This window comes from Cervus elaphus, chromosome 20 (genome assembly GCF_910594005.1).
Source record: "Cervus elaphus chromosome 20, mCerEla1.1, whole genome shotgun sequence".
Taxonomy (NCBI): domain Eukaryota; kingdom Metazoa; phylum Chordata; class Mammalia; order Artiodactyla; family Cervidae; genus Cervus; species Cervus elaphus.
In genome coordinates this window covers 66,336,562-66,363,242 of record NC_057834.1, presented here as the reverse complement: position 1 = coordinate 66,363,242, position 26,681 = coordinate 66,336,562, and the positions used below count along the sequence as shown (strand labels likewise).

Here is a 26,681-nt window from a genome sequence, read left to right as displayed (position 1 = left end):
TGCTCCGGGAAGACCGCACATGCTGCGGGCAACTAAGCCCCTGCCCCACAACTGCTGATTCTGCGCTCCCCAGCTCACACGCTGCAACCACTGAGGACCGTGCCCTGGAGCGCACGCTCAGGGAGAGGAGCCACCTCGACGAGAAGCCCACACGCGGCAACTAGAGAAAGCGCAGCCAGGTATAAATAAACAAATAGAGCTCTTAAAAAATCAACTCAAGATGGATTAAAGACCAAAAGGTAAGACCAGAAATCATAAAACTCCTAGAAGAAAACACAGGTGGAACATTCTCTAACATAAATTGTAGCATTTTTTGGTTTTTGTCTCCCAAAAGTAAATAAAAGCAAATTAAACAAATGGGACCTAATCAAACTTAAAAAGCTTTTGCACAGCAAAGGAAAACAGCAACAAAACAGAGAGACAATCTACTGAACAGGAGAAGATACTTGCAAATGATATGACCAATAAGGGGTAATATCCAAACTATATAAACAGCTTACACAACTCAGTATGAAAAAAATAAACAAACTGACTAAAAAATGGGCAGAAGACCTGAAAAGACATTTTTCAAAGACATACAGATAGCCAACAGGTACATGAAGATACTCAACATGGCTAATCATCAGGGAAATGCAAATCAAAACCACAATGAGATATTACCTTATATCTGTCAGAATGGCTATCAAAAAGAACACAAATAATGAATGTTGACAAGCATGTGGAGAAAAGGGAACTTTCCAACACCGTTGGACTGTGAAAAAAAAATATGTGAGGCAGGTTTCTCAAAAAACTAAAATAGAACTGTCATATGACCTAGCAATTCCATTCCTGGGTTCATATTTGAAATAAAAACACTAATTTAAAAAGATACATGAACCCCAATATTCATAGCAGTATTATGAAGCTTGACTTAAAACTCAACAATCAGAAAACTAAGATCATGGCATCTGGTCCCTTCACTTCATGGCAAAGTCATGAGGAAACAATGGAAACAATGACAGACTTTATTTTGGGGGGCTCCAAAATCACTGCAGATGGTGACTGCAGCCATGAAATTAAAAGACACTTGCTCCTTGGAATAAAAGTTATGTCCAACCTACACAGCAAATTAAAAAGCAGAGGCAAAAAAAAAAAAAGCAGAGGCACTTTGCCAACAAAGGTCCATCCTGTCAAGGCTATGGTTTTTCCAGTAGTCATTTATGGATGTGAGAGTTGGACTATAAAGAAAGCTGAAGGACGAAGAATTGATGCTTTTGAACTGTGGTGTTGAAGAAGACTCCTGAGAGTCCCTTGGACAGCAAGCAGATCCAACCAGTCCATTCTAAATGAAATCAGTCCTGAATATTCATTGGAAGGACTGATGCTGAAGCTGAAACTCCAATACTTTGGCCACCTGATGCGAAGAACTGACTTGTTGGAAAAGACCCTGATGCTGCGAAAGATTGAAACTGGAGGAGAGGGGGACAACAGAGGATGAGATGGTTGGATGGCATGACCGATTCAATGGACATGAGTTTCGGTAAACTCCAGGAGTTGGTGATGGACAGGGAGGCCTGGCGTGCTACAGTCCATGGGGTTGCAAAGAGTCAGACACAACTGAGCAACTGAACTGAACTGAAGATATGAAGGCAACCCAAGTGTCCATCAACAGATGAATGAATCAAGATGTGGTATACACATATTCTTGATGTGTGTGTGCGTATATATATATATATACACACACACAGCAGACTACTACTCAGCTATAAAAAAAGAATGAAATTTTGCCATTTACAACAACATGGATAAACCTAGAGGGTATTATGCTAAAGTGAAATAAGTCAGGAAAGACAAATACTGCGTATCGCTAATATGAGAAATCTAAAAAATACAACAAACTAGTAAATATAACAAAAAGAAACAGACATAGAGAACTAGTGGTTACCAGCAGGCAGAGGGAAGGAGGAGGCAATTCAGGGATTGAGGATTAAGAGGTACAAACTGCTATGTATGAAGTAAATAAGCTACTAGGATATATTGTACAACACAGGGAATATGGCCAATATTTTGTAATAACTATAAATAGAATATAACCTTGGGAAAAAACACATACTTGATGCTATTAAATATTTCAGATAACTTTAATGGCTTTGTCAAGATATGAAAATTAGGGGGTAAATATTTCTGATTTTATAAATTTGATATTTATGAAGCTCTTAGCACAGCTTGGAAAAGAGACACAGATACTCAATATACATAGAATATTTCGCCATCAACTTGTCTTGCAAAGAAAGAGTCTGTCTTGAGAGAAGTTTAATGATAATAGTGCTTTCCTGAGACTTACCTTGGAATGTCTTTCGCGTATTCTTGAGTACACTGCTGAAGGAGATCTATGAATTTTTGTGGGAAAGCTAAGAAGTCTACCAGAAGACCTTGCTGGAATTTTAAACTATACAGAAGACAGGAAAAGAAATTTTTTCTTTTAGAATTTTAATTACTGTATGTAATTATAAATAACATCCTGAAAGGTTATTTTTTTATTTACTGAACACCCATCATAGTCAAGAACTAAGCTAGAAAACTTTGATTTTTATAGAGCTTATTCAATGGGAGAGAAAAGGTCAATAAATCTAGATAAAGCTCCAAATTTCTGAGCTGTTTTAAACAGAATGCTAATAATCTATGAAATATGTATTTTCAAAAACAGCCTGAAAAATTACAGTATAAATAGTCCAGTGATCCCCAAATACTTAATTGTTCTTAATGAGTATGTGTTTCAAAGGAATAGCACTGGTACATACATAAAACTTAAAAACTTACTTATTCCTAGATTAAATATAAGATAAAAAAATAAATTTAGTTACCTCTGAAAATCTTCCTCTGAAATAACAAGGTTATATAGAAAAAATGGATCCGCATCATCAGTCAGACGGATAACTAAATCCTAAAAGAAAGATTGCTATTTTTAATGTTTTCAGTTGATCTGGCTTTCAGAGTACTTTCTTCCTCCATGAAAGTGAAATCACAATAGCATCAGTGTATCTCTGTCATAGCTCAGACGGTTCTGCTTTCTGGTGCCGCTAGGTTTTTAATGTCTTTGGAGATTTTAGCATCTTAAACAGGGGTGGATACTCTGCTCCTTGAGAGCCACATGGGGTGCAAGGTGAGAAGGGGTGGGGTCTATAAAAGTTAATTAAATGCTAGGAGCTGAAAGTTGAAGAATATCATTCTACCAGAGGCTTAGAAAAGTTCAGACCTACCTCTTACTCCACTAAGATAATGTGACAAAAATATTCTTTACCACTGATGTCACATTCAAGTGTATTTTCAGTTTCCCTCAAGTTAATTGTCCGGTTATTTCCAAAATGGCAAATACATCAGCAGAAATGACAGTCATCTACCCTAGATAAGAAAGGAGCATTTGTTTCTCAGGCAGAGGACAGGGGTATCAGGTGACAGGTTGCCAGGGTTTCTTCCTAAAAGCCTATTCTCTACCACTCCAGGTGGCCACTGATGTGGAACCCCCATCTGTTTTCAAGTTTTAAATGAAGTGAATACCTTTCACAAAGACCACTTTTCAGGAAGTTAAATTTACTGTATGGCAGATCATCACAGCATCTAAAGCCAGCAGAAAAGTACTGTACTGCAGAAAACACCGGCAGAAGGAAAACAGGACAGGCAAGATGTCAGAGCACTAATACAGCATAAGCATTCAGGTTAAGAATGAGTTTCTGCCTTGAAATAAAATCTACTTGTGGCTACTGAGGAATTGCTAAGGTCCTAGAAAAATGTAAGCCACTTATGAGTAGAGCTAGAAAATAAAGAGGTACAGCAAGCACAAGGAATAAATATAAGAATATATAATGTCTTCCCTGGAAAATCTGTGGTTCAGCTGGTAAGGAATCCGCCTGCAATGCAGGAGACCTGGGTTTGATCCCTGGGTTAGGAAGATCCCCTGGAAAAGGGAAAGGCTACCCACTCCAGTATTCTGGCCTGGAGAATTCCATGGAATATATAATCCATAGGGTCAGTCCACGGGGTCTCAAAGAGTCAGTCAGACACAACTGAGCGACTTTCACTCTCACTTTTTCACCCTGGAAAATTGGCAATCTAGGTATTTGCTCTGTCTCAGAAGGCTTTGTTCTTAAAGCAGCTTTATTTAAATATTTTTTTAAACCCACCCCAAGATGCTATAAAAAAAACTGAAGCTGTTACTAATACTATTAGATCTTTGAATATGTTAAGAGAAAGCTATAACACAGAGAAAACAGATGTATTTCTTCACCCTCCTTTCTATATCACATCTCTGTTAGTGATTTACACTCTTAAATCAGATATAAGACTGATGCTCTTAACAACTATTGTCAAAAGGCAAAAAGATTCAAGAACAAGAACAAGAACAAAAAGATTCAAGAACATCTCCCTGCAGTGCTTCAATTCATTCCATACTCACATTTATATGAAATGCCAGTTCTACAGGACAGCAATATATATTCAAGTAACTTTAAAAAGTGCAATGAAGGAATCCCCAAGCAGTTAGGACTCCAAGCTTCCACAGAAGGGATATGGGTTTGATCCCTGGTCTGGGAACTAAGATCCCTCAAGCTATGTGCTGCAGCCAAAAAACTACAATGCGGAAAACCTAAGGCGACTGTTGTCCCAATCTCCAACTCTTGCATGCTTTAGAAATATATGATGTACTATCTCTCAGTTGTTGTCGTAGATTTTACCACCCCAGATCTGCAAGTTATAAAATGGCCCAAAATTAAAAAGCAAGATGATATTAACAAAAGATCTCACATTCTTAAAGAATGAAAACAACTACAATGTACAAAATTACCATACTTCAGAAAAAGAAAAATATTTATTTCAAAATATATAATACCAACCTTTCTGTGAACAGGGTTAGAAACTGATTGTAGTTCAATGCTCAGTCTAATACTCATTCTCCTGTATGAAAAGATATGCCCAACTATCAGAAACATTCACATGCAATACATTATCACTACCATTTGTATAGCTAACATTTTCCCTTTAAGCCACAAGATCCTCCACAGGTTGCCCCTAACTTATGAATACATGTTTGGAAAACACGATGGATTTGAAATTTAACTTCCTGTTTTTCCAAAAGTAATCAGGTTTTTAACCTTAGGCTAAATTTTTTCTCTCCTGTAAAGAGAGATTGTTGTGAGGATTAAATGAGATAAATGATGTGGAAAGCCTATTATCCGCTTGGTATACAACCTCACTGGACTGATTTTCAAATAGCATCTACTGAAAAGCAAACCATCAGGTTTACAATAATTTTTCACATAAAAATATGAACTGAAAATAAAAAATAAAAAACTGAAATGACCAAATTAATTTATTTGAGATATCATTTGAAAATTAGAATACTCTGAATGTCTGCAACCAAGGAAATAAGATAACACATTCACTTATGTATACACACACACACACATTTTTCAGATCCACAAACTACAATGTTCAACGGACTCTCCATACAATATATTCACAGAAGTACCATCAACAAGTTAATTATCTATCTAATCCTAGAGCAACTCTAAATCCTAAAAGAAAAAAAAGAAAAAACACAGCTTTTTGCATATTCTATACTGTGTCTAAGAAAATCCAGTATCAAACAGAGGCATATAAATAAAGGTGTTCATAAGCATTAATCAAACTGAGCAAAAATGTAAAAAAAAAAAAACACCTCAGGAAATAAAGGGGGTAATGGTGAAAAAACATCTCCGCACAAGTGGTTCTCAAACTATTCTGCTAGAATTAAATAATAATGGTCTTTTCCTGATATGAGGGAAAATAAATCAAATTTGTTCGATTTTAAGTTATTCTTTTAAAGATGTGTTTTAAACTTTTTTCACATTCTACCACAGAAGTACATACATAACAACTGAGTGTTGATGGAAAAACCTGGTAATAGTTGACTCAGGCTAGAGTCAATAGTTTAGTTTTTTATGCTCTTGACTTGCAGTTTACATTGGTTCAATGCATGTCATTTTAGTTAAATTTCTTATTGAACATATGACTGGATGTTAAATTTTAGTTCACATGATGAGATTACCATAATCTGTATATTAATATCTAAAAAAGAATAAACAGTACCAGTAAACAACACAAAGATAGGAAGAATTATCTCTAAATAAGAGAATGTTTCATTTCTATTTTTCTAGTATCTAAAGCAATATATGTGAAAATATCAAATTCCTACTCCAATTCCATTTATGTATTCTTAGGCGGTGGTGGGCGGGGTGGGGGGGGTGCAGGGGGAGGAACACGATGACTTTCAATTTCCTAACTTATAAGAAAAGTGAACCCAGTTAGGTTTGTGAGGGCCTTTCAGCTCTGCAATGTCATCATGTTTGCTTTTCATCTTCTGAGGTTTTTCCTAGTACATACTGCCATAGTGATATGACACTGTGGTTGATAACTTTACACTTGTTAAAATGTGCAGGTTTCTCAGGTAGCTCGGTGGTAAAGAATCCGCCTGCCAATGCAAGAGATGCAGGAAGATCCCCTGGAGTAAGAAACGGCAACCCACTCCAGTATCCTTGCCTACAGAATTCCATGACAGAGGAGCCTGGCAGGCTACAGTCCATGGGGGTCACAAAGAGTAGGATATGACTGAGCGAGTAACACACACATTCCTAAAGCCTATATGCATTAGATGATGGGAGGGAAAAGGGAACCCCATAAATTAAAACTATTCTCCACATTCAGTTCAAAAACCTCCACAGCAATAACTTGTAGGAAAATGTGAGCTTTCAGAGGATCTGAAATCAGAAATCTTTCCTCCACTGTAATGGTTAACATCATAGGAACATTATAAAACAAGTTTAAAAAGCAATTTAAAAAATGCTGTTTCTCAAAATAAATGTCATAAATCTGCATAACACCCTCCCTGTCAGTTAGATTTGGCATTAGCAGAACTGGATTCTAGCCACCTCTGCCACCTAATAGTTCTGACCTTAAACTCCCAATTCAAACAAAAGCTGCTCTAAGCCAGGTAGGTACTATGCTGGGAGCCAGGGATACAAACAGAAATAAACATGGTTCATGATCTCACATTGAGATCATATTAAATGACTTTATCCTAGATTTGCTTCTGATGGTATTCTAAGGCTTTAATACACTATTAAGTGTCTGCCAGGCACCCTGCTTATATCAACTTATTTAACAACAATCTTGTTAAGTAAATATTATCTCTGTCATTCAAAGAAAGAACCTGAGATGCACAGAGTAGCAAATTTGGGTAAGGTCACAATGCAGAGCCCAAATCAGAACTCAAATCTTTCACTTATACCATGCTATCTAACAAACAAACAAGAACAATTAGTTTCAACTTAGGCAACTCTGAAAACGTCCCTATAAAGAAAGAATTTAAGACAGACATAGAAGCCGTGAAAGAAAAAGCATCTGAGGTAGAAGGAAGAGCTGGAGTAAAGGTAAAGTATTTAGACAGTATCAGGTACGCTCGGAGGATAGCACATAGCCCTGCATGACTGCTTATTGGGAAGAGGAGCTTAAGGGGAAAAAAAAATGAAAAAACAGGTTGGTGTCAAACCATGGGCTTCAAAATTTTGTACCACTTTTCTCCAGACATAGTTCTCTGAGCACTACCAGTCTTCAACTGAAGTTCCTTTTTCTCTATGACTTTAGTTCCTTTGCATTACTTCATGCATTAGTCACTCTTCAATAATAGCTAATGGTTAGTGAATGCTCCTAAGTTCCAGGCACTGTTCTAAGTACTTTATATGTATTATTTTATGCTCATAATAATCCCACAAAGCAGGTAGTTTATTTTTATCAATTATAAGGATGAGGCACAGAGAAGTAAGAAAAATTGTACAAAATTAAGCACTAACTGGTAAAGTGGAATCTAAACAGTGTAGCTCCATAGCCTATTTTTTTTTAATGTACAAAACAGAGGGATTATAAATCCTTTTTTTAAAATTGAAGTACAGTTGATGTACAATGTTGTATTAATTTCTACTGTACAGCAAAGTGACTCAATCATACATACATTTTCTTTTGCACATTTTTTTTCCATTATGGTTTATCACAGGATATTAAACATAGTCCCGGACCTTGCTGTTTATCAGAGCCTGAACTCCTAACCTGTGCTATACTACCTCTAAATGGAAGAACTTTTTGTTTCCACTATTAAAGTGAGTTCCTTGAGGGCTAGAATGAAAATAGCTTTGTTGCTGTTGCTGTCATTGGAGGAAGGTGGTACGGAGGAGAAGAGCTTTATATTCTCAGCACCTAGGACAGTGCTTGGTACACAGCAGACTTTCATAAATATTTGTTGAGCTGAACTGGCCTTGACTACTTAACTAGAGTCTGGACTATTTTTCCCATAAGAGGTTGGCAAACTTTATCTGTAAAGGGTCAGATAGTAAATATTTTCGGCTTTGCCAGCCATAAGGTCTCTGTCACATTTATTCATTTCTCCCCCTATACCACAAAAGCAGCAATAGACAATTCTTAAACAAATGAGAATGGCTGAATTTAATAAACCTTTGTTTACAAAAAAAGGCAATGGGCTAAGGAGCTTCAATACTGGAATCAGAAATTATGCCCCCCACCTTTCTTTTTCCTTTCTATAATCATTCTAGAACATGGCTATCCAACAGAGATACAATGGAGCCACAAATATAAGGCATATATATAATTTTTAATTTTCTAGAAGTCACATTAAAAAAAACATATTTCTCATAGTAAGTCTTCAGTCTAGTGTGCATTTTACTCTTATGTACCTTAGTTCACTTTAGATCCATTTCAAATGTCAACTATAGTTGCTCCCATATAGTGGTTCCCATATTCAGCAGCACAAAAGAACCACCAAGTAACCTATAGATCTCCGCTTAACAGCTGCTGGTCTTGGTGCCATCTCCTCGCCTGGCCTGCCAGTTGATTTTGAACCTAATTCTGAACTATACACCAGTTTCACATTACTGGTAGCTCAATATATCAATGTTTTCATTTTTAGTCACATTTCACACCTGATCCTCCTAAAAAAAACCATGTAGGTAGGCATGTTATATCAGTTTTACAAATGAGAAAAATCAGTTTTACAAATGAGGCAGCTGCCACTCTGGTGAAACAGACAAAATTGAAGTCTCCTGACTTCTTGCCAAGATCTCTCTACTTAAGGCTCAACAGCACCACCTCATTTGTCAAAGTTGTAATTTTGCATTTATCTGTGAGACTATTTCCTACCCCCACTAGCATGGGAACTCCACGAACGCAAGGACTTTTTCCTGACCATTGCATCCCCAGTGCCCAGCAGGTGTTTTGCAAGTATGCAATATTTGTTTAATGGATAAAAGAAATTACGGTTTTCCCCAATCGTCTTTAGTCTATTAAAAGTAATTTATCTTATTTCTAGTAACTAATGTGAAAAAGAAGCAATATACCATATAGTTGATTAAATCGAAGCTTAATTTACTTCCAATATAACTCAAAAAAGAGTGGAAAAATGGCTGGGAACCAAGGCCTGAGTTCGAGTGCCCGCCCTGCGTTGAACTCGTAAGCCCTAGAGTAAATTAATTTTCTGAGCAGGAATTTTTATCTGTCAAAGAGCAAAGGGCTATAATGTCCACGATAACGTTTAGAGATAAGTTTTTCTTTAAATCAATTTGATGCAGGTCAGCGTCCCATTCCTCACATACTTCCCTTCTCGGCGACGGGGAACTTACTTAGTGAGAGAGAGCCAGGTCCCAGGTAGGTCTCTCTCCGGGGATTCCGGCTGGATCTCTCCGGGGACTCCGGCTGGACACCCTGCCGCAGACCGCTGAGCACTGGCGGGGGCCGCCATCTTTCCCCTTGGCCCGACCCCAACCGCCACCCACGGGCACGGGGTAACGCGAACCTCACCTCTCCTCGCAGTCTCTGCATTTCACCTGCAACGGGACGAGTTGCTGGAACAAAATCTGGCTCATGCTGAAGCGCTGCCCTGGCCAGTGTGCGAAAAAATACAACACAACAGGCCCCCCGCGATATTAGCCTGAAAGACTTCCGGGTCCTGTAAAGTTTGAGTTTGCCGCTCTGCTTCCGCGGAGGAGGCGGGGAAAGAGAAACAGAGGGAATACGAAGGAGGTTTGGACCTCGCCGGCCACCATCAACTTCTTCCGGTTTTACGAAGCTGGGGTGGTAAAGTTCCGGGCATGGCATTATCCTGCGTGGCGGGAGCTGACGCAGCCATATTTGTTATGGGAAAGGGACCAGAGTGAACTTGAGAACTTTTCTTTTCTTCAGCCCATCAATGCTTGCCACCCGGAGTAAGCCCTGAATTATGGCGGCCTCTGCGCTGACGCCGCATGGAACTGCCTTTCCAGAAGAGGGGCGATGCGGTTATTTTGTGGAAAAGAAGAAGCGGTTCTGCAGGATGGTGGTGGCAGCCGGAAAAAGGTTCTGTGGTGAACACGCTGGAGCCTCGGAGGTCTGGTATCGCCTTACCCTCTCGAGGGTCGGAAATAAGTTTCCTGGTCCGGCACCTCCCCTCTGACAGATTTCTGCTTCAGTCCCCTGGATTTTGCAGCTTTTCCTGTGATAAACGCAGTACTGGCCTCCCTAGGGAGAGATGATGAGCGGTAGTGAAGTGCAGTGTTTTCTTTTATTTAAGTAAAGCGCCAGCAGTGACCCGTTTATTTTACCAACTCATGGTAATGCTAGATTTTAGTTTTACTGCAGACTACCGCTTCTTGCGCTCGGCTCACTCTCCGCCTTCCTGATGGGAAATGGTGGTTTAGAAAGAAGAGTGATCAAAGAAAGAATCCAAGGTTTCACTAATTGTGTTTTCATTGTTTCGTGAACGATAATCATGTCTTGTGAATGCGGTTGAGAGAAACTTCTAAAAATTTTTTATTTAGACGTACAATCTTTTGAAAGCAACTAGTAACTACTTTGCTGAAAAGGGGAAGGAGAGATTTTAAAAAACACGTAAGAATGAATTCTTTTAAAATTGAGAACAGAAAGTGTACAGTTTTGCTCGATTGTACATATGATTGTATTGTCAAGCAGCATATACTTTTATGTATGTGTATTTCTTTAGGGTATATATGACAGGGCATTTAAAAAACAAGGTTAAAAAAATAAAAATAAAAAACAAGATCAGCATAATGCTTATAGAAAAAGAGCATGTTTCATAGGTTTTAGGAAGATTAAACCATAGAGAAAAGCATTTGATTTCATGCCTTCTGAATATCCAGTATTATTTACATTATTTTTGTTTGTTAGATGGTTTATCCTCCTAGGCAATATCCAGTACAGATAACACTGTAGAACCCCTTCATCTGCTACTGATCCCTCCTAGCTATAGCTCTAATTCATATTTTGCTTTAGCTGATACCTGCCTGGAATGAAGTGTACTGAAACAAGCTTATTCTTCGTGTGACCTGTGACTTACAGGAACTCTTTGAAGTACACTTTCTGTTGTATTTTGAGAGGACCAGCAGACATCCCCTGATTGAAAAATGAATTTTATGATTGCAGGAGGATTTTGTTCTCCCTGTTATAAGACTTGGTATTTCACCTTAACCAGACGTCCAGAAGATGACAGCAGATGGAAACAATAGTAGAGTATGACTAGATCCTTACAGGGTAATCCATATTCCTGAAGAGGAATGACATCGTGTTATTAATCTCTTGAAAAAGGACTGAAAAGCACCAAGTAGAAACACTCTCAATGACTATGGTTTGGTTTTCAATTTAGGGTTTCCTGGGCCTGCCTGGGGGCTGAGACATTAAAGAGTTTGCTTGCAATGCGGGAGACCCAGGTTCAATCCATGGGTTGGAAAGTTCCCTTGGAGAAAGGCATGGCCACCCACTCCAGTATTCTTGCCTGAAAAATTCCATGGACAGAGGAGCTTGGTGGGTTACACAGCCCATGAGGTTGCAGAGGGGGACACACTGAGCAACTGACACTTTCACTGACTCTTTAATTTTTGTTATGATTGAGTATATTGTTTCCATCTCTTTTTTCTTAAGTGTCATATATGGCTTAGACAACTTGTACTTATTTTTACCCATTGTTTCTAATTTGGGGGTGATATAGCCTCCCCAGACAATGTTTGAAGACATTTTGATCGTCACAGCTGGAAACTGTCTCTTGCATCTAATGGCTAGAGGCCAGAGATGCTGCTAAACATCCTACAGTGGGCAGGACAGCCCCCACAAAAAAGAATTTTCCAGCCCCAAATACAGTAGTGCCAAGGTTGAGAAGCCTTGTTTGTAACAAATAACAAATTCTAAAAGTACTTTCCCCTACTTATCATTAGACTTTGGGAAGTTAACATAGAGTCTTCTCCTTCATGGAGTTTAGACTTTGAAGCCAGCAAATAAGGAAGAATATGTGCTATATCTTCAAAAGATATTGAAAAATTTCTTAACTTGTTCGTGAAATTCAGTGAACATAGTTTTGTGGATACACTGGGAGGCAAAACAGAACTGAAATAAACTGAAAAAAGAAATTGTTAATACTAGTAATGAACACAGCATTTACTGTATGAACAGCACTGTGCTAACATTTCTTTTGAAACCTGTTAGCTCAATTTTTACAACCCTTGAGAGGTAAGATACCTTATTATCTTTCAGATGAGGCAGTAAGACTTCAGATCATAGTTAGGAGCTGATAGTTAGGAACTGATAGAAAAATTAGGAATCTAAGCAGTCTGACTGACCTTTGGTTTTAACTGTTATATTATACAGACTTGCCAACACTATTAACTATTAACTCCTTTATTTTTTCTGAGTACATGTAGTTAAATCAATGTAACTTAGAAACGAATAGGATGTTATTATTCTGTACCAAAAGCTACAAAACCAGTAGAGTATGATCACCTACCAAATGGTTAAAAGACCATATAGATGTCCCCAACTGACTGTGGTTCAACTTATGATTCTTTGGCTTTATGATACTGCAAAAGCAGTGGGCATTCAGTAGAGAGCATACTTTGAATTTTGAATTTTTCATCTTTTCTGGGGCTAGTGATATGCAGTACTGGGCAGTGTCAGGGAGTCAGGGCTCCAAGTCAGCCATACTATCACAAGGGTAAACAACTAATATGCTAACTGTCATTCACCCACACAACCATCTGTTTTTCACTTTTGGTACATTAGTCAATAAAATACATAAGATATTCAACGCTTTATTATGAAATAGGCTTTTAGATTTTGCCCAACTGTAGACTTCTGTTAAGGGTTCTGATCACATTTGAGATAGACTAGGTTATGCTATAATGCTCGGTAGGCTAGGTGTATTAAATGCATTTTTGACTGAGAATATGTCAACTTACAATGGGTTTATCAGGACGTAATTCCATCATAAGTTGAGTTGAGGAAGATCTGTCTTTTGTTGTGTCTGAGATACTTTTCCCCCACACACATTTAACACCTCTAAAATCAGAATATTTCTTAATATCAATGATATGTCATAATTTAAACTGGCAGCATTTTTTTTCCTTAGTGGTCCCTAGAATAATAGTGTATATCTAGTCAGTGCTGTCATAGATTCAAAATTACATATGTTGGCTTTCTCTGTAACTTTCTCTTTCTATAGAGAAAGGTATCTTTCTCTATAATCCATAGATCAATGTTATCCAAAGCAGTATTTGCTCATATATACCTGAACCAGCTACACGAGAGGTTTTTTTTTTAATTGAAGTATAGATGATATGAAAGTCAAAGTTTAGTCGCTCAGTTGTGTCTGACTCTTTGCAACCCCATGGACTGTAGCCTACCAGGATCCTCCGTCCATGGGATTTTCCAGGCAAGAGTACTGGAGTGGGTTGCCATTTCCTTCTCCAGAGGAACTTCCCAACACAGGGATCGAACCCAGGTGTCCCACATTGTAGGCAGACGCTTTACCATCTGAGCCACCAGGGTACAGAGGTACAATACAGTGATTCACAATTTTAAAGGTTATACTCCATTTACAGTGGTTATAACATATTGGCTATATTCCATGTGTTGTACAATATATCTTTGTAGTTTATTTTATATATAATAGTTTGTACCTCTTAATCCTCTGCACCTATAATGTTTCTCTCCCCTGTCTTCTCTTCACTGGTAACCACTAGTTTGTGCTTGTCAGTCTGTTGCTTTTTTTCTTATTTTCACTAGGAGTATTTTTTTAGAGTCCACATATAAGTGAAATCATACAGTATTTGTCTTTCCCTGTCTAACTTATTTCTTTGACCATATCCTCCAAGTCTATCCATTTTGTTGCAAATGGCAGAATTCCGGTCTTTTTAAAGGCTGAAGAGTATTCCATAGGGGGGGTGTGTGTGGTGTTTGTGTGTGTGTGTGTGTGTGTACCACATCATCTTAATCCATTCATCTGTTGACGAATACTTAACGTTGCTTCTATACCTTGGCAATTATAAATAATGCTACTGTGAACATTGGGGTACACATATCTTTTTGAATTAGTGTTTTTATGGATATGTACCCAGAAGTGGAATTGCTGGGTCATATGGTAGTTGTATTTTTCGTTTTTTGAGAGCCCTCCTTACTGTTTTCCATAGTGACTGTACCAATTTACATTCCTACCAACAGTGAATGAGGATTTCCTTTTTTCCACATGACTGTCAGTATTTGTTGTTTATGTTCTTTTTAATGATAGCCATTCTGACAGGTATGAGGTGATATCTTATTACACTAGAAATTTGTGTTTTAAACTCGATGATCTGATTTTGGGAGTGTTTTGTTAATGTGCCTTTAAGGTTTCCTTAATCTTGTTTTGGGATAGCATAAGCTTATGATTATACTGAAGTTGTGTCTAGTATCTGTAAGCAATAAACTTGATATATTGTTAGAATAAATATGTTCTTTTTTGGTTGTTGTTTTTAGGAAGAAAATGCTCGGAAAAGAATTCTGTGTCCTTTAGATCCAAAACAGTAAGTATGGATTGGAGAAGGGTTTTTCTGTGCTAGAAACAGTGATTATCACAGTCTTATTTTAAATAATTTTCTCTTTAAATTTAGCACAGTATATGAAGATCAACTAGCAAAGCATTTGAAAAAGTGTAACTCAAGAGAGAAGCCGAAACCTGTAAGTGTGTGTTCAGTAAAATTGAATGGTAAAATAGGTGCTATGTAATCTTTATATATACTTAGTAGATTACAAATATGAGCTTTTAACAAAGCTCTTGCTTCAGGAGACTGAAATATGGTAAATACACCTGAGTGTATATAGGACATTAGACTGTGAATCCACTAGGAGTCCTAATTCAGGTAACAGATGTTTTTGCAACAAAAATAGTATTCAGAGAGTAATTCCACAGTTTATCTTTTCAAAAATACTTAGTGCCAACGCTAGTGGTAAAGAAGCCACCTGCCAGTGCAGGAGACATGAGAGACACAGGTTCATGCCCTGGGTCAGAAGATGGCCTGGAAGAGGGCACGGCAACCCACTGCAGCATTCTTGCCAGGAGAATCCCATGGACAGAGGAGCCTGGTGGCCCCAGTCCACAGGGGAAAAAAGAGTCAGACACAACTGAAGCAAGTTAGCACATTAGCATACAAGTTTATTTCAATAAAATATGATCCCGGTCTTCAGTGAACTGTTAAGTTCAATGAAAGAAGTAAGTGTACATGTGATAAGAGCACATACTTGCATTAAAATTAAATCTAAGGATTTAAGAAAGACTTTCCAGAAAGAGTAACACTTGAACTAAATCCTTTTTTTAAATATATAATTCTGTTTATTTATTTTTTTTTTTGGCTATGCTGGGCCTTCGTGGCTGGGTGGGGTTTTTTCCAGTTGTGGAGAGCAGGGTCTACTCCCCAGTTGCAGTATGCCAGCTTCTCATTGCAGTGGCTTCTCTCGTTGCAGAGCACGGGCTCCAGGGCGCGCAGGCTTCAGTAGCTGTGGCACATAGGCTCAGTAGTTGCTGCTCCCAGGCTCTAGAGCACAGGTCCTGCACCTGGATAATAATCTTCCTGGATCAGGGATCAAATCTGTCTCCTGCATTGGCAGACATTCTCAACCACTGGACTACGAGGGAAGTCCCAGCAGCACTGTCATGTTGACAACAAATTATCCCCATACATTTCCAAATGCCTCCTAATTGAGAACCAGTAGGCCAGATGGCATAAGTTTAAAAAGAAAAAATTTTTACGTTAAGATGTGTAGTAGAAAAGTGATGACTATCCCTAGTTAGCCTGTTGGTAAAAAGAATGTTGCCTTTACTTTCAAGTATGCATGGCAATTATCTGGCTTCCCTGGTGGCTCAGACAGGTTCTTTAGAACCTGCCTGCAATGCAGGAGTGTTAGTGTTAGTCACTCAGTGGTGTCTGACTCTTTGCATCCCCAGGGACTACATGTAGCCATCAGGCTCCTCTGTCCATGGAATTCTCCAGGCAAGCATCCTTGAGTGGGTTGCCATTTCCTTCTCCAAGGGATCTTCCCAACCCAGGGATTGAACCTAGGTCTCCTGCGTTACAGGCAGATTCTTTACCACCTGAGCCACAAGGGAACCTGGGTTCAGTCCCTGGATTGGGAAGATCTCCTGGAGAAGGGAATGGCTACCTACTCCAGCATTCTGTCCTGGAGAATTCCATGGACAGAGCCTGGTGGGCTACATTCCATGGGGTTGCAAGGAGTCAGACACACCTGAGCAACTAACATTTTCACTTTCACAGGCATGGAGGTTCTCTTCCTTACCTGTTAGACTTTAGTTAAAGCAAGCAGGTTGAATATGTGTTCTGGGAATGGTTTGAGAGAAAAAGTGAATTTATTAAAACTGGACTACCCCTGTGAATTTCCTGGTGATCCAGTGCTCGGGACTCCATGATTTCACTGCCAAAGAACCAGGTTCAGTCCCTGGCTGGGGAACTAAGATCCCACAGGCTGAGTGGCACTGGGCCAAAAAAAAAATGGAATACCCATGCGCAGATTTCATTGCATGCTGGGGACACAGTAAAAAGGAAAGGGAGAAAAGCAGTGGGATGATGAGATAGAGAAAAGAAATGCAAAACAGTTTTTGTCTAGTACACTATATATAACATGAAACCCAGGTTTTGCTTTACTAATAGTTGTAGCTGTTAATAATTTTCTGTTAGTTTTTTCAGTCATCCAACAAAACATTCTAATACCCACTTTCTAACCTGTTCCACTTAATCACTAGTTTCTCTTATTACCCATATAAGTAAAAGTAGCAACCCACAATCCACACATTACTTTTCTGCTGTTTGTATAACTAAAGCCTGTTACTGTGCATACTATCTCAGGAGTTGTCTTCACTTTCAAAAGAGAATTTGTAAAAAATTAGACTATTTCATTCATTTATATCTACATGGTCTAATATGTAGTGTCTGCTGCTGCTAAGTCACTTCAGTCGTGTCCAACTCTGTGCGACCCCACAGACAGCAGCTCACTAGACTCCCCCGTCCGTGGGATTCTCCAGGCAAGAATACTGGAGTGGGTTGCCATTTCCTTCTCTAGCCATGTGTAACTATTTAAATTTGAGTTAATTAAAATTAAGCAAAATGAATGTCTGGTTCGTCAGTCACACTAGCCATATTTCAAGGCTGCAGCTACCATGTTGGCTAGGGCAGATATAGAACATTTTCATTATTGAATATGTTGAACTAGGTCCTTACTTAGAGTCTTTCTGTCTCTGAAAATGGACTAGAAATATCTCACTGTGTTAATTTACACAACATAATATCACAGGACATTTTTATATTCTGTTTTAATTAGTACTTTAAAATAGAAGAAACCAGACTTAAACCATTGTAATATTTTTTCATATCTGTTTGTGGTCATGCTACCTATGTGATAAACAGCCATTTATAGTTGGACCTTTGTTTTTGCTTTAACAGTTAGCAAAACTAACATCCTCAGTCTATGCTTGAGATAGGTAAAAATGTTAATAGAAATTACTAATGAGTTTCTTTAGACTATAAATGTTTATTCAGATAGCCACCTCACTAGACTGTAAGATACAGGAACACAGAGGTTTTTGTCCGTTCTGTTCACTCTGGTGAATCCTCAGCAACTAAAGCAAGTTAAGGACCAGACTAGGCACTCAGTAATTATTTATGAATAATTTTTTCATGAATAAATGAATGAAAGAAAGAGAAGGTGGCAGGTACAGAGTATTAGAAGGGATGAATCAGTTTTTCACATTAATTTTTGTGAACTCTTCACATTAATAACTTTTGTTATCATTTTGTTTTTGTTAAGGACTTCTTTATTCAAGATATTAATGCAGGCTTAAAAGATGAAACTGAAATACCAGATCAATTAGTAAGTACTTGACTTTTTAATTTTATGAGGTGTTCATGAGCATTGCCACACTGTAAATAAGCTTACAGTTTTTGTTCCAATTTTTGAAATAAATTAACTATTTTAACATAGAATGCATTTCTTATAGAATCAATGTTATCAGTTCCCAGACCAGCTCACGTCCCATTTTTGTATATAGGTTCCAATTTCGTCTCTCTCTGAAGAGCAGCTGGAAAACTTAATTAAGAAATTGAGAAAAGCAAGTGAAGGTAAGTCTGCCTAAATTTGCAAGTTAAATTTTATTAGAATAATCAGGTGGTGTATGAGTTGAACTTTCCTGGTGGCTCAGACGGTCAAGAGTCTGCCTGCAATGCAGGAGACCCAGGTTCGATCCCTGGGTTGGGGATCCCCTAGAGAAGGGAAATTCCTCTGGTTTAAGAGATATTACTACCATTGCTTAGAACCCTACAGTTTCACTCTTGGTTGTTTAGGCTTGTGTGCTTTTATTTGGCACAGGTTTGAACTGCACACTTAAAGATCAGATTATGTCCCATCCAGCGTTGCATGATGCCCTTAATGACCCTAAAAATGGTGATTCTGCAGCTAAACATCTGAAACAGCAGGTATGTTTAAGCCACACTAACTCTACTAAAAATGGCCTTTCTGTTCATTTGTCAGAAGCTAGCATTCTGTTTTTTCTAAATATAGTATTAATGAAATTTTGTTTAGATTGTCTTTCATGGTACAGAATCTTCATTTCAAACAATGTTGTCCAACATACATAGAAAGTCCTTGGCACGGATAGGGTTCTGAGTACTGCATGTTAAGTATTTAAAAGCAGGAGAGAAACTTTAAAGCCAAAGAAAAATTATCATTGTGAACGTGGTGCCCTGTACGGAAATTGTCTTGCTGTTTTTCCATTTGAGCCAGATGTTTTTGTTCTAGTTTATAAAATAATCTTGTGAAGTTTGCAGGCTTCTATTTTAGGTAACATTGAAAATTTAAAGTTACTTGGTCCAAGAAGATGCTTTGTTGAATTTGGAGCAGGAAAGGGAAAATTATCTCATTGGGTTGATATTGCCTTAAAAGATGCTGAAAAAGTTCACTTCATCCTAGTAGAAAAGGTGACCACAAGATTCAAGGTAAGTGAAACCATTGTGGTACATTTGTAGCCAGATTTTGTTTGCACTTAAGAAAAAAAGCCTCTAAAAGAAAATGAGTTTTTTGTGTTTATTTGATTGTAGTTTTTTATTCTAATTATATTGGTGACTTAAACTGAAAGTAACTTTTTTTAATCTAAATTTTGATAGTTCATTGATCTGAGTTCTTAAAATAACAAAGACAAGAAGATATGTGGAAAGAGCCAAGCTCAAGCTAGCAATTAAAAGTCTTCAGTCCTTACCTACCTCTGAAACTTACTGTTTGTTCAGTAAACATTTATTGAGCATACCACCAGAACCATGACAGATATTGAGTAGATAAATTCAAATAAGATAAGAGTCCCTATTTCTATTACTTATGCTTAGAGTGAAAGTGAAAGTCGCTCAGTCGTGTCCGACTCTTTGTGACCCCATGGACTATACAGTCCATGGGATTCTCTAGGCCAGAATACTGGAGTGAGTAGCCTTTCCCTTATCCAGGGGATCTTCCCAACTCAAGAATCAAACCAGGTCTCCTGCATTGCAGGCAGATTCTTTACCAGCTGAGCCACAAGGGAAGCCCACTTAGATTTAGAAAGAAGAGACAAATAGATAAATGATTTTTTTTTTTTTTCAGTGTTAAAATATGGGGGAAAAAAAAAGATGCTGCACAGAATACTGTGATACAGTGTGTGTTCAAAGGAGGGAGTGACAAATTTTACGGCAGGGAAGTGATGATAAATGGCTACATAGAAAAAATGATATTTGAGGTGTGTCTTGAAAAGTGAGTATTTGCTAGATACAGGCTTTGAGAAGCATTCTAGAAAGCAAGAACACTGTAACCAAATGCCTGAAAGGACAGGGGAACACAGAAACATTTCTGGGTGATGGAAGTACATGGTGTGAAGTAGAGTTCAACAGTGAGATGGGAGAGGTGGGAGAGACCCTGGAAGGGGTCATAGTTTATGCTGTGGAAGGAGTTTGACTTTATCCTTTTACATGCTGGGGATACAGTGGAAACAAGATTTAATTCTTCTCTTCAAAAAGCTTACATCTAATGGGACAGTTTTATAAGCATATTGGTTTAGTACGCTAAGTGATAAGTACCAGATGATGTAAGAGTTCTACCAGAAGATAGAACACCAGCCTCAGTGCAGGTTTCCTGAGGAGAAGGAAGCAGCAAAGAAGAGATTTAAGGAGTATATAAGGATTGGTGGAGTAAATGGAGTTTTAAAAGTTCATCCTAGCAGTACCGTTAAAGCTGTATCAGAAGAGTATGAAACTTGAACTAGAGAGATTAGTAATAAGATACTAGCCTATAATCCAGGTAAGAAATGGGCCAGAGCTAAGGATGTTGCAGTGAGACGGAGGAGGGAAGAATATGAGAAATGTAATGATAGTGGGAACCATGAGACTGTTAAGTAAGAGGGAGGAGTTACTTCTGGTGACCTTTTGTGCCTTAAATGACTAAGTGGTGTTCTTCCCTCAGACAGGGAATGTGGCAGGATGAAGGAGAAGAATATAGTTCAGAGGGAGAAGTAATGAGTTCAGTTTTGGATGAGCCTGCTGTTGAAGTAGAACCTTCTGTTGGACAGTTGGATTTGTGTGCACTCATCAGAACGGTCTGGGCCACAGTGTAGATTTATCAATCATAGGTGTATGTATATAGATGAGAATGGTTGTGATCTTTCGGGGAGAGTAAGAAGAGAAGCGAGCCACAGATAGCGTATTAGGGCCTGATAAAGATAAAGGAACTGGCAAATAATCTTAGGTAAGTCAGTTAACATCTATGAACATTAATGCCTTCATCAGTGAATTGGGGATTTTTAGAATTAAAGGAAATAATGTGTACATTATAATATATAAAATGTTCAAGACTTGTAAAAATGTGAGGGCTTCCCTGGTAGCTCAGCTGGTAAAGAATTCACCTGCAATGCAGGAGACCCCAGTTCAACACCTGGGTTGGGAAGATCTGCTGGAGAAGGGATAGCATAAACACTCCAGTATTCTTGGGCTTCCCTGGTGACTGTTGGTAAAGAATCCACCTGCAACGCAGGAGACCTGGGTTCGATCCCTGGGTTGGGAAGATTCCTTGGAGAAGGGAAAGGCTACGCACTACAGTATTCTGGCCTGGAGAATCCCATGGACTTGTTATTTTCTGTCACAGAATATACAATTAACAATTCTGCTTTTTAAATACTAAAAAATAAAATGGAAAATTATTAGCTCTGACTTTTAAAAACAAAAAGAAATCTTTTTATTTTCATAAAGCTTTTTTTTCCCTTACATGAAACCCATTGTTATAATAATGTTCTATTTATACAGGTAGATGGCAAACACAGAAAGAAAAACTCAGTGTTTGAAAGACTTCAAATTGATATTCAACACTTGTGTTTGAGTAAGTTGCATAACTTTCAGTTGCTCTTCCATAAATCATAGAATTTTCAAACTCTTGAGGGTTGCTTAGAAATCCAATCAGGCAGAACAGTGCTTCAGGAAAAACAAAGATTAATCCATTTTTAATATAGAATTTTATATCTTAACATTTAGATACATATAAATGGGATGAGGGTTGACACTCTTAAGAAATTGTTTTTCAGTATCAGCTAGACATGAAATGTCATACTAGAGAATAGTTTAAAATTGTTGATAATATGCCCTTATCTTGCTTATTTGTGCTGTTGAATTACTGAGTTTGTTCATGCCATACACTAGCCTTCTGCCCATTGTTAACATGACTTTACCAAAACTGTTAAGGAGTTGAGCTAGTTCTCTCCCACAAGTTTAAATTGTACCAAAGAAAATAACCCATCTCTATGGAACTTATTTCAAACACACACACATACCCATGAATCATACTTTTTAATGCCCTTTTTGTACCTTTTTTAGTTTTTCATATTATTTAGAATAAAAATAATACAAACATATGCCAGCAACCTCTTCTGCTAATTTTAATTCAGCCCTGTAATGCAACCCACCATTGGCCCATATAGTAAATAAAATTTGTTCATTGAGTTAGTAGATAATTTATAATTTTTTTTGCTTGGTCTTTTAAAAATGTATTTAAGGTCTTATGTATAGCACAGGGAACTATATTCAATGTCCCCTGACAAACCATATTGAAGAAGAATATATATAAATGTTTATATAACTGATGACTTTGCTGTATAGTAGAAATTAACACATCATTGTAAATCGACTATACTTCAATTTTTTAAAAGAGGTATAACTTTAAAAATTGCACTTTAATTGTCTTAAATTGTTTTAATACATTTATCAAGTATTCTGTTAGTTGCCAGCTTCCTGAAAAATTCTGTCCTGGATCCTTCAGACCTGTTCCAGTCTAGATTGGGCGTGCTCCTTTCTGTTCCTGGGGCACAATTGTCAACCTTAAAACTCTTCATTCTCATCCTGGGGTTTCCCTTCACTCTTGTAGGTTGAAATTTATTTTTCCACATTTTTTTTTCTCTTTTGGCCATCCTGGATGGGTTTTGGGATCTTAGTTCCCCAACCAGGGATCGAATCCTCAGCAGTGAAAGTGTGGAGTCCTAACCACTGGACCTCCAGGGAATTCTCTATTTATCTACATCTAACCCCACATCTTCCTCTGTTGATTTACTCTTCTTGGGCAAAGACCTCCTCTGTAGCTTCCTGAGAAACACCTGCATTAGAAAGAAATTTGATACCTTGCATTGTCTGAAAATATCTTTTAACTTTACCCTTACACTTGATTTGGCTGGATCTTTTCTATTTCTGGGGCTTCCCTTGTGGCTCAGCTGGTAAAGAATCTGCCTGCAATGATCCCTGGGTTGGGAACATCCCTTGGGGAAAGGGAAGGTTACCTACTCCAGTATCCTGGCCTGGAGAATTCCATGGACTGTATAGTCCATGGGTTCACTAAGAGTTGGACACAACTGAGTGACTTTCACTTTCACTTTCTATTTCTAAGAACTTTGAAACTATTACTCCATTAGTAGTGTTGTTGTTCAAAAGTTCAGTGCTGTTCTGAGTCCTGATCCCTTGTACATCATCTCCTTTTTTCTTTCTAGAGATGTATAGGCTCTTTTCTCTGTCCTCAGTTTTAAATTTCCACAGTGATGTGCCTTGTAGTCATGTTTTTATCTGTTGTGTTGGGCACTTGGTGTGCTCTTGTGTTTAGAGCAGTGGTTCTCAACTAAAGACAGTTTTGGCCCTCAGGGAGAACTGACGATGTCTGAGATATTTTTTGTTGTCACAAGAGTAGTCATGTTGCTGGCTAGATGGATACAGACCAGAGCGCTGCTAAATATTCTATAAGGTACAGTACAGTTCTCCACAACAGTGAATTATTGGAGCCAAAAGTTAATAATGCCAAGGGTGAGAAATCCTGATTTAGGGATTCCAGTATTCTCAGCTTTCTGGGAAACTTCCTTGCATTCTGGGTAATTTCTTTGCATTCTTTCTTTCTTAATTTTCTCTGCTTCATTTTTTTCTTTTCTCCCTTAATGGGAGAACTTCTATGATTTAGTTATTAGACCTGAAATAGTTCTCTACTTTTCTTGACTTGACTTCTCTGTTCTGTATCTTTTTTTTTTTATACCTTTGCAAATTTCTTCAACTTAATTTCTTCTGTCATAGTTTTAATTTCTAAGATCTTTTTCTCTGAATTTATCTTTGTTATTTTAACTGTTCTTCTTTTCAGAATTGTAGTATCTTTGTGAGGATATTAGCATACGCTTTTTAAGAAGTATTCTCCCTTTATAGTCTGTCTTTACTCATTTGCTCTTTTCCATTTGTTTTGGTCTGTCTTTTTCAACTGAGAGGCTCTCCTCAAGCATCTGTGCTTTTTGATGGTGTGTTCATAGTGAGGATCGAGGGACCATCAACTCTTGAGTCTTCAAGTGGAATTGTTGACTTCAAGCTCCAGTTTGAAGTAACTTGTCTAAAACATCTTTCCTCTTGGGCTGGTCAGGTTCCCCAAATAACACTTTTTGATCACCTGCCTAGAGGGTGAGAGTCTAGTTACTAATGTTGTCCCAGTGAGGAGTAAGAGCTTCATCCATATGCATACTCACTTAATCCTGCTATTTTACCACACATCAGCTTTCCACTTCAGGCTTCCCTCATGGCTCAGACAGTAAAGAATCTGCCTGCAGTGCGGGAGGCCCAGGTTCGATCCCTGGTTTGGGAAGATCCCCTGGAGAAGGGAATGGCAACCCACTCCAGTATTTTTGCCTGGAGAATTCCATGGACAGATGAGCCTGTCAGGCTACAATCCACGGGGTCAGAGAGTCAGACATGACTGAGCGACCAACACACACACACACACAACTTCCCACTTCTTACCATCCTTCAGTCCAGTGACCTCCTGTCTTAATTGCTTCAGAGAATTATCTAGTTTTCCACCAGTTGGTAAAGAGGTCATCATCAGGTGGCTATGAGATGTAGATCTGACTACTTCTTAAATAGACTTTCTGCCAGTGCACTGTTGTTCATAACTGTCTCAGCTCTTCTTCCAAAATTCCTGATGCCCCCAGTTCCATAAGAGCTTGCTTAGACAACCTTTCTCTTCACTCTGATAGATAAGTTTCTTGAATCACTTTACATGGGCAAACTGTTCCACTTGTTACCAATTTCTTCTAGCATGTGATACCATCTGAAAGCAAGCAACAGAAAATTTGAAATATTTACTAAGGACCTCCATTGGACAAATAACTGTGTTGGGTGTTATAGCTGAACTTGTAGGGGGAAACATACTTTTCATTTCAGAAACTTAGAAAAAGGAAAATGAATTGGATGGTGAGGGGGGTGGGGGTGTTGGAAACGGAAGCCATAACTGTGATGTTCTGCATTTAGCTACATTACCCTGTAGATGTCTTTTTTCTTTTTTTTTTTTTCTTTTATACTACTATTATGACTATTTTATTCAGAACAGTGTGAAAAGCTAAAATAATGTCTTACTCTTATGTAAGATTATATCTTATTCAAGATACAATAAAAGCTGTATTTTTAGTTTGATGATAATATTGAGTATATAATATTGTGTGGTGTAAAATGTTGGTTGTATTATTCATGTGTATTTGTCATATACATTAGTTATGAAAAATAAACCTAGTAGGGAAATTTTTGAGTCCTTTTATCAGTGGATAATAATAGTTAGCAAAATAAGGCTTCAACAGGGTAAAGTCCTGAGTCAGTATGGAATAGCCCTGGCCTAAAAAATCAAGAAACTTTAAATTAGGAGTAAAGGACCTGCTGGGGATAAGGTGGGAAGAAAAGGAAAACAAAAGTCTTTTTAACTGATTCTCCCCGTATCAGCAGTCATCTGTGTTACTTACCAGGTCACTGCATCTTGGGCCCCTTATCTCTAAGCTATGGAAGTGAGAGGTTTTTGTTTGTGCCTCTTTTGGCCCTAAAATTCAAAGATTCAAGTTAGTTCTCTTTGGAAACCAACTTAATGCCTTATCTCACAAGAGAACTAACTTAGTTCTTATTTCATTTCAGACAAGATTCCTTTGCTAAGCAAAGAAAAACTACCTGTGGTAGGAATTGGAAAGCATCTGTGTGGTGTGGCAACAGGTATGTAAACATACTAATAATGTTGAGATGACTGCATTAAGTTCTAGCATGAAAGAGTTCCTTTTCAGTAGTTTTAATCCCTTGTTTGTAACTCATTAATCTTCTTAGTTGGAGAAGGAAATGGCAGCCCACTCCAGTACTATTGCCTGGAAAATCCCATGGGCGGAGAAGCCTGGTAGGCTACAGTCCACGGGGTCACAAAGAGTTGGACACAACTGAGTGATGTTAAAAAAAAAGAGGGGTGGGACCTTAAAGTTCTTTAGCACTTGCCCTGTATTATATCCAGTTTTAGAGCTTTCCTATTTAGTTGCTCATTTTGGCCACTTTGCAGGATGAATTAAGAGTTTTATGTGTAAATGCTATATGATAAGGGCTTCCCTGGTGGCTCAGATGGTAAAGCGTCTGTCTGCAATGCAAGAGACCTGGGTTTGATCCCTGGGTCAGGAAGATCCCCTGGAGAAGGAAATGGAAACCCACTCCAGTACTCTTGCCTGGGAAATCCCATGGATAGAGGAGCCTGATAGGCTACAGTCCATGGGGTTGCAAAGAGTTGGACACAACTGAGTGATGTTAAAAGAAAGGGGGTGGGACCTTAAGGTTCTTTGGGTTATATTTCATCCAGAAAGGAAATCAGTCATTTACAGAAACTATTATAGTTCTTTTCCTGGAGCTACTCTTTTTTTTAGAATTGCTTAGGAAGGACTCGGAAACCTCTTCCACTAGAAGATGATTATCAAAATTCTAGGGGAAACA

General features: G+C 38.1%; 3 protein-coding genes across 7 annotated transcripts in view; 1 reads left to right on the top strand and 2 right to left on the bottom strand.

The window, feature by feature from the left end:
* SASS6 (SAS-6 centriolar assembly protein) overlaps window positions 1-10,190 on the bottom strand; it is a 38,832-nt gene extending 28,642 nt beyond the window's left edge. The window contains exons 1-4 of one of the 2 annotated variants that reach the window (XM_043878318.1): window positions 9,877-10,190; window positions 4,869-4,929; window positions 2,844-2,923; window positions 2,324-2,428 (exon numbers count right to left, since the gene is read on the bottom strand). In XM_043878318.1, coding sequence (XP_043734253.1) covers window positions 2,324-2,428; window positions 2,844-2,923; window positions 4,869-4,929; window positions 9,877-9,941 — 311 coding nt within the window. In that variant the 5' untranslated portion in view covers window positions 9,942-10,190. Of the gene's footprint in view, window positions 1-2,323; window positions 2,429-2,843; window positions 2,924-4,868; window positions 4,930-9,698; window positions 9,837-9,876 lie in introns of those variants that run through there. The other variant, XM_043878317.1, reaches the window with a different exon arrangement.
* TRMT13 (tRNA methyltransferase 13 homolog) overlaps window positions 10,167-26,681 on the top strand; it is a 19,773-nt gene continuing 3,258 nt past the window's right edge. The window contains exons 1-10 of one of the 4 annotated variants that reach the window (XM_043878323.1): window positions 10,322-10,441; window positions 11,494-11,580; window positions 14,851-14,897; window positions 14,985-15,051; window positions 18,190-18,252; window positions 18,431-18,500; window positions 18,748-18,854; window positions 19,206-19,373; window positions 21,696-21,768; window positions 25,854-25,928. In XM_043878323.1, coding sequence (XP_043734258.1) covers window positions 11,554-11,580; window positions 14,851-14,897; window positions 14,985-15,051; window positions 18,190-18,252; window positions 18,431-18,500; window positions 18,748-18,854; window positions 19,206-19,373; window positions 21,696-21,768; window positions 25,854-25,928 — 697 coding nt within the window. In that variant the 5' untranslated portion in view covers window positions 10,322-10,441; window positions 11,494-11,553. Of the gene's footprint in view, window positions 10,442-11,493; window positions 11,581-14,850; window positions 14,898-14,984; window positions 15,052-18,189; window positions 18,253-18,430; window positions 18,501-18,747; window positions 18,855-19,205; window positions 19,374-21,695; window positions 21,769-25,853; window positions 25,929-26,681 lie in introns of all 4 variants that reach the window. The other 3 variants (XM_043878324.1, XM_043878321.1, XM_043878322.1) reach the window with 3 other exon arrangements.
* The window catches only part of LRRC39 (leucine rich repeat containing 39), a 24,472-nt gene continuing 22,670 nt past the window's right edge, over window positions 24,880-26,681 (bottom strand). The window contains exon 10 of the mRNA XM_043878327.1: window positions 24,880-25,005. The gene's annotated coding sequence lies outside the window, so the exon portion shown is untranslated. The remainder of the gene's footprint in view (window positions 25,006-26,681) is intronic.